At 66.0% G+C, this 5,954-nt stretch overlaps 2 protein-coding genes across 2 annotated transcripts; one reads left to right on the plus strand and one right to left on the minus strand.

Annotated features, from left to right (window-relative positions):
• Nucleotides 1-577: 577 nt before the first annotated feature.
• Nucleotides 578-2,807, minus strand: RHOBADRAFT_55407 (uncharacterized protein; the record flags this gene model as incomplete). Its single annotated transcript, XM_018417830.1, has 9 exons — nt 578-713; nt 801-956; nt 1,130-1,428; nt 1,505-1,781; nt 1,849-1,934; nt 2,012-2,123; nt 2,197-2,326; nt 2,396-2,403; nt 2,494-2,807. 9 exons carry the CDS (start codon nt 2,805-2,807, stop codon nt 578-580), a joined length of 1,518 nt encoding a protein of 505 aa, XP_018268757.1.
• A 429-nt stretch (nt 2,808-3,236) lies between these two features.
• RHOBADRAFT_32180 (uncharacterized protein) lies at nt 3,237-5,521 on the plus strand (the record flags this gene model as incomplete). The annotated part of the gene is made up of 11 exons (XM_018413016.1): nt 3,237-3,252; nt 3,313-3,345; nt 3,417-3,652; nt 3,722-3,814; nt 3,882-3,971; nt 4,037-4,324; nt 4,421-4,576; nt 4,693-4,851; nt 4,931-5,119; nt 5,204-5,377; nt 5,465-5,521. The coding sequence occupies 11 exons, from the start codon at nt 3,237-3,239 to the stop codon at nt 5,519-5,521; spliced, it is 1,491 nt and encodes a 496-aa protein (XP_018268758.1).
• Nucleotides 5,522-5,954: the final 433 nt, after the last annotated feature.

Below are 5,954 nucleotides of genomic sequence, written 5' to 3' on the forward strand. Positions count from 1 at the left end.
ACCTCTTCAGGTTGCCTTGACATCGCGACGGACGTTGACGACGGCAGCCATGGTTGCAGAGGCGGGCTTAGGAAAGGTTTTGGCGAAGGCGGGCGAGGAGGAGGGGATGCTGAAGCTGATTCGACTGTCGAGGCGAGGAGGGTCGGCACAAGGACATGAACTGGTGGGACCGGCTGCAGAGGCGAGTTCGAGTCAGCTCCTGGCCCTCGTGGGCCCGTGGGACGAGGGACGGACCGCGATGAAGAGGGCGAGGGGTCGATGTCGGGAGGGACGCGCGAGGGAGTCAAGCGGGGGATCGAGTAGGGCGGGATGGCGGCGAGTGGTGCTAGGGCGACTGGGCAAGGGCTTGTCGAGACCCTCGTGAGCGAGTTGGCGCGCGGTGGAGCTTGGTTCTGAGCAGGGAGGACGACGCGCGGCGTGGTCGGCGGAGTCGAAGCTTGGAGCTCGAGACACGGGTCGTCGCACTCGGCTTTCTGCGTCTCTCCTGGACGTGTACAAGTGCACGACTGTATTACAAGAAGAGCGCGCGACCGCGAGTCGGCCTCTGTCGCGACCCTCGCCTCGCTTGGTCCTCGGCTCACGACGCGGCCGCCTTCTTGGCCGCCTTGTACCGCCTCGCCCAGTAGATGCCCGGCCCGCCGAGCGCCGTCATGCTCGACATGACTCCGACGAAAACGATCACGTCCCTAAATCCAAACCGGCCGTACGCCGCCCTGTGAGAGGTCGCGCAAGGTCCGTCAGGTCGAGGTTCGAGAACGACTCATGCAGGGCACACAAGAGAATGGGAGAGGCGGACGCACCGCTCGTCGTGCGCAAGCTTGTCGTTGTACAGGCTCGTCGAGATGAAAGGGCCGACGATCGACGCGATGCCGCGCCAACAGCCCAAGAAGCAGAAGATCATGCTCGACGCGTGCGGGTTGGCGCCGACCGCGTCGCGAGCGGCGACGCCCCAGGTCCTGCGCGTGTACGGGAGGAAGAGCTTGTCAATAACTGGCACAGGCGAGGCAGGGCGGCGACGTGGCAACGATGGGCCGGACGCGAACGGGAGGAAGGTGTCGAGGCGGCGGGCCGGGAGCGACGAGGGAGAGAGGCGACAGGAAATACGAGGCGAGAGGAACCGTGGACGCACGAGGGGACCTGGGAGAAGGCGCCAAAGAGGAGCGCGAACGCAAAGACGCTGCTCAACGACGACCCAAAGCCCCATGCCGTGAGGGCGAGGATGCCGGCCGTCGTGCCCATGACGGTGAGCGTCAGGGGCAGCGAGTAGTCGGACGCGTAGCCCGTTACGGACGACCCGATCGAGCCGGCGAGGTTGTACATGGCGATCAGGATGTTGGCCGTGCCGGGCGACGAAAGGGCGGCGGCGTAGGTCGGCAGGAGGAGCGAGACGGGTATGAAGCCCATGCTGTTCAAGAAGGACGTGACCGTCTGCGTTGTGGAAGAGATTGAGGACGGGCGTCAGGTCACGCGAGTAAGGAGAGGGCAAGGGAGAGGCGTGACGCACCATGACGAGGACAACCGGGTCGGTCGCAAACTTGAAGTCGCGCAAGCTGACCCAGGGTGCCCTCTCGCCCTTGGGCTTGACGAGCGGGACCCTCGGCTGAAGAAAGAAGAGCGACAAGGCAAAGACGCCGGCCGTGATGGCGGCCCAGGCGCGGCACATGGTCGGGAAGCCGTACGCCTCGAGGAGCCCGCTCAGGATGAAAGGCGTCGTGCACCCGCCGACACCCATGCCGCTAAAGACGATGCCGCTCGCCAGACCGCGTCGCTCGACCCACCACCTACGCGCGAGACGAAATGAGCGCTCGTTCCTCGTCGATGAAAGACGAGACGACGAAGGGGACGCACGAGTTGAGCCACATGAGGACCGGGGCGTAGAGGAACGCTCCAGAGAAGCCGCCGACGATACCGATGAGGATGATGAGGTGCCAGACCTGCGAGCGCGGGAAAGCGAGAGTGAGCGGGTGCTCGACGGAGCGAGTCGAGCTCTCGACGGGACCGCGGGGCGCACCTCGGTCGCCCAGCTCGCCGCGAGCATGCCAAGACAGTTGATGAGGGCGCTCGTCCACAGGATGGGCTTGATGAGCTCGGGGTAACGGCGGTACAGGTTGAGAATGAACAGACTGCGCGTTCGAGGTCCGTCAGGGTCTTGCGCTCGTTCGGAATCGAGAGAAGGAGAGGAGGCGCAGGACGTACGGCATGATGTACTGCACGGCGAGCAAGACGGTGCCGATCGACGTGAGGGCCGACAGGGAGGCCTTCTGCCACGGGTCGTGCGAGGAAAAGTAGACGAGCAAGGTCGCGTAGGAATACGAGAAGCCCCATACTGCAGGCCGCGGGGCCCGTCAGTAAACGTCGCTGAAGGAGAGAGGGAAAGGAGAGAAGAAGGACGCACAGAAGGTTCTGCGCGAGGCGGACGAGGAGGGCAAGGTCAGCTTGCGCATCCCTCGGGTCGACTCCTGGCCGGAACAGAAAGAGGACAAGGGGACGCACTCGAGAACGAAGCTGGCGACGATGAAGCCCCACGCGCCCTTGCCGCCGTCGACAGGCGGCAGTCCTTGCGCCTCGTCCTCGCCGTCGTGCGTCTTGAGGCGCTGCAGGCGGTGGCCGATGTCCTCGGACGCGATGCTGCCCCGGCTCTCGAGCTCGACTTCGGCGACGCTGCTGGCGCCAGTCGTCGACGCTGGTCGTGACGGGTCGGCGAACGGCGACAGCTTGTCGTGGTCGGCGGCAGCGGCGGCGGCGGACGAGGAGCGCAAGGTGGCCGGCGCGAGGGTTGCGAGCTCGATGCCCTGGGGGGCGCTCATCGTGGCTGTGCTGGCGGTCGAGGGCGTGTCGCGGTCGGGCTGCGATCGAGGGCTGGGAGACGTCAGTGAGGGCGAGGAGCGGAGGAGACGGAGCCAAGAGTCGGGCGCACTTGCGGCTCAGGCGCGGAGAGGGCGGTCGGCTGGTGCGGCCGGCGCAGCAGCTGCAGGACTTGCAGTGCTTGGTAGAGCCGGCGGACAAGGCTCGAGGCGGGCGCGGCGAGAGGAGAGAGCGAAGTGTCGAGCCAAGGTGGGGAGAGCACACGGCGCTCGCTCTCAGGACAAACTGCCGAGCTGGAAGTAGCTGTAAGAGTACGTCGTACGTGGCTGCACTTGGACCCTGACCGCTGCAGCTGGCGGGCGAGAGGTTGCCTGGCAAGTCGCGTCGTCGGCGCGCTCCTGGCTCTCGCGCGGCGCCAACACTCGCTCGACATGCCCAGGGAGCTCCGTAAGTGCCCTTGCAGCGTGTCACCTGCATCCCAGATCCTGACCACACCCACCCACGCAGTCACCGTCTCGGCGGGGCAGGCCGGCAACCAGAGCGAGTCGCCTCCCTCATCTCCCTCGCCGTGTTCCTCGCTCACCATCGCCTTGGCCTGCCCACGAAAACAGTCAGCAGCGAGTTCTGGGCCCAGCTCTGCGCAGAACACGGCATCAGCCCCGATGGCCTCCTCGAAGAGCACCCGTTCGCCTCGTCGGCCTCGTCCGCTCTCGGCGACAGCGCCAGCATCTCGCCAGCGCCTGCCACACCGCACCAACCCTACCACGACCGCAAGGACGTCTTCTTCTACCAGGCCGACGACGACCGCTACATCCCTCGCGCCGTCATGGTCGACCTCGAACCTCGCGTGCGTCCCTCCTCCCCTCCCCTTCTCCAGGACCACGTGCGCGGACTGACCCGGGACACACTCACACAGGTCTTGAACGGCATCCGCAACAGCCCGTACGCCAACCTGTACAACCCCGAGAACTTCTTCGAGTCGCAGGACGGCGGTGGAGCGGGCAACAACGTGCGTCCCTCGCGCTCTCTCCTCTCTCCCCCTCGAGCGCGCTAATCCGCCACGACGTCAAACGCAGTTCGCCAAGGGTCATGCCGCAGGAGACGCCGTCTGGAACGACATTGCCGAGATGCTCGAGCGAGAAGCAGAGGGGAGCGACAGTCTCGAGGTGCGCTCCCTCTCGCCTCTCTGGATCCCGCTCTGCGACGCAGCTCACCCTCTTGTGGCACACAGGGTATCATGCTCCTGCACTCGATCGCCGGTGGCACGGGCGCCGGCCTCGGCTCGTACATCCTCGAGCGCCTGTCGGACGTCTTCCCCAAGAAGCTCATCCAGACCTACTCGGTCTTCCCGCACGCCACAGGGGACATTGTCGTCCAGCCGTACAACTCGATCTTGACCCTGCAGCGCCTCGCCGAGTACGCCGACTCGGTCGTCGTCCTCGACAACAAGGCGCTCGCCAACATCTGCCAGGACCGCCTCCACATCGGCGAGCCGAGCTACTCGCAGACCAACCAGCTCGTGCGTCGCCTCAGTCTCTTTTCCCCCGGTCCCCCTCTTCGAGTCGCGACAGGACCCTGACCTCGTCGTGCGCGTGCGCCCTCGCCCGCCTCGCAGGTCTCGACCGTCATGGCCGCGTCGACCCAGACGCTGCGGTACCCGGGCTACATGAACAACGACCTCGTCTCGATGATCGCGTCGCTCATCCCGACGCCGAGGTGCCACTTCCTGTCGACGAGCTACACGCCGTTCACGAGCGACAAGGTCGAGCAGGTGCGTCTCGGGCCTCGATTTCTCTCGTTCGGCTGCGCGAGGGCCGCTCCTTCAGCAGTCCGAGGTGTCTGTACCGTACCGACTCAGCCACTGACGACGTCTCCCGCGCCCCACAGGCTCGCGCCGTGCGCAAGACGACCGTGCTCGACGTCATGCGCCGGCTCCTTCAGCCCAAGAACCGCCTCGTGTCGACGTCGTTCGCGAGCGACGCCAAGTCGAGCTGCTACATCTCGATCATGAACATCATCCAGGGCGACGAGGTCGACCCGACCGACGTGCGTCCCCCTCTTCTCTTTCTCGCTCCCTCGGCCTGACCTCGCAGCCAGCTGATCTCGCTCGTCCGCCGTCACGCAGGTGCACAAGTCGCTCGTCCGCATCCGCGAGCGAGGCCTCGCGTCGTTCATCCCGTGGGGCCCGGCGTCGATCCAGGTCGCGCTCACCACGCCGAGCCCGTACGTGCGCGCCAAGAGCCTCGTCGAGGGGTCGGCGCCGCCGCCGAGGGTCAGCGGCTGCATGGTCGCCAACCACACCGGCATCGCGTCGGTGCGTCCCGCTCTCACCCAGTTCCTGTGTGTCGCGCTCGTCGACGGCGGCGAGCAGAACTGACGGTGCTCGGACCCCGTTCAGCTCTTTGCGGCCCAGCTGCGCCAGTTCGACCTCCTGCGCAACAAGAAGGCGTTCCTCCAGGCGTACACGCCCGAGCCGCTCTTCAACGGTTCGCTCGAGCCGTTCGAGGACGCCCGGGCGTCGGCCGCCGAGCTCATCGACGAGTACCGCGCCGCCGAGAAGGCAACTTACGTCGTGCGTCCCTCTCTCTCTCTCCCTCTCTCCCTCCTTCCAGCTTTCGCGCCGTCCATTGTTCTCAACTGACCTCGAGTACACGTACAGGATTACGGCGCGCCGGCGAGCAGCTCGGACGCCGACGCTCGGCAACGCGCACGGTGACGCCCCTCGAGCTCTCGCTCTTCTTCTGCCTCGGCCCACCCTGCCTGTCCTTTGTACCACCTCTCGTACCCTCTCTATCGGTGTCGATACCCCTCTCCTTCGTCTGCAACGCCCGCCGTCCTCGTCCTCGAGCGTCGGGCCTCTGTTCCGCAGAAAGCTCGAGAGAAAGCACTTGCGAGCCGTCGCAGCTTCCCTGTGCGCTCTCGAGGAGGAGCAGATCGTCCGATTCTCGCCGACTTGCACGCGAGCCAAGCGATGCTCGTCGCGTGCGAGCGAGGGGGAGAGAGAGAGAAGTGCCAATCGAGAAGGTCAATTGAGCGCTATCGGGGCTCCGCTTGGGCAAGGTGCGGGTTCCGGTTCTGTGGCTCGCCCGCGAGACGGGCGAGCTTGCCTCTCGTCGGAGTAGCAGCGCGCAAAGTCGAGCTTGACTCGG

Source organism: Rhodotorula graminis (genome assembly GCF_001329695.1).
Source record: "Rhodotorula graminis WP1 unplaced genomic scaffold RHOBAscaffold_13, whole genome shotgun sequence".
NCBI lineage: Eukaryota > Fungi > Basidiomycota > Microbotryomycetes > Sporidiobolales > Sporidiobolaceae > Rhodotorula > Rhodotorula graminis.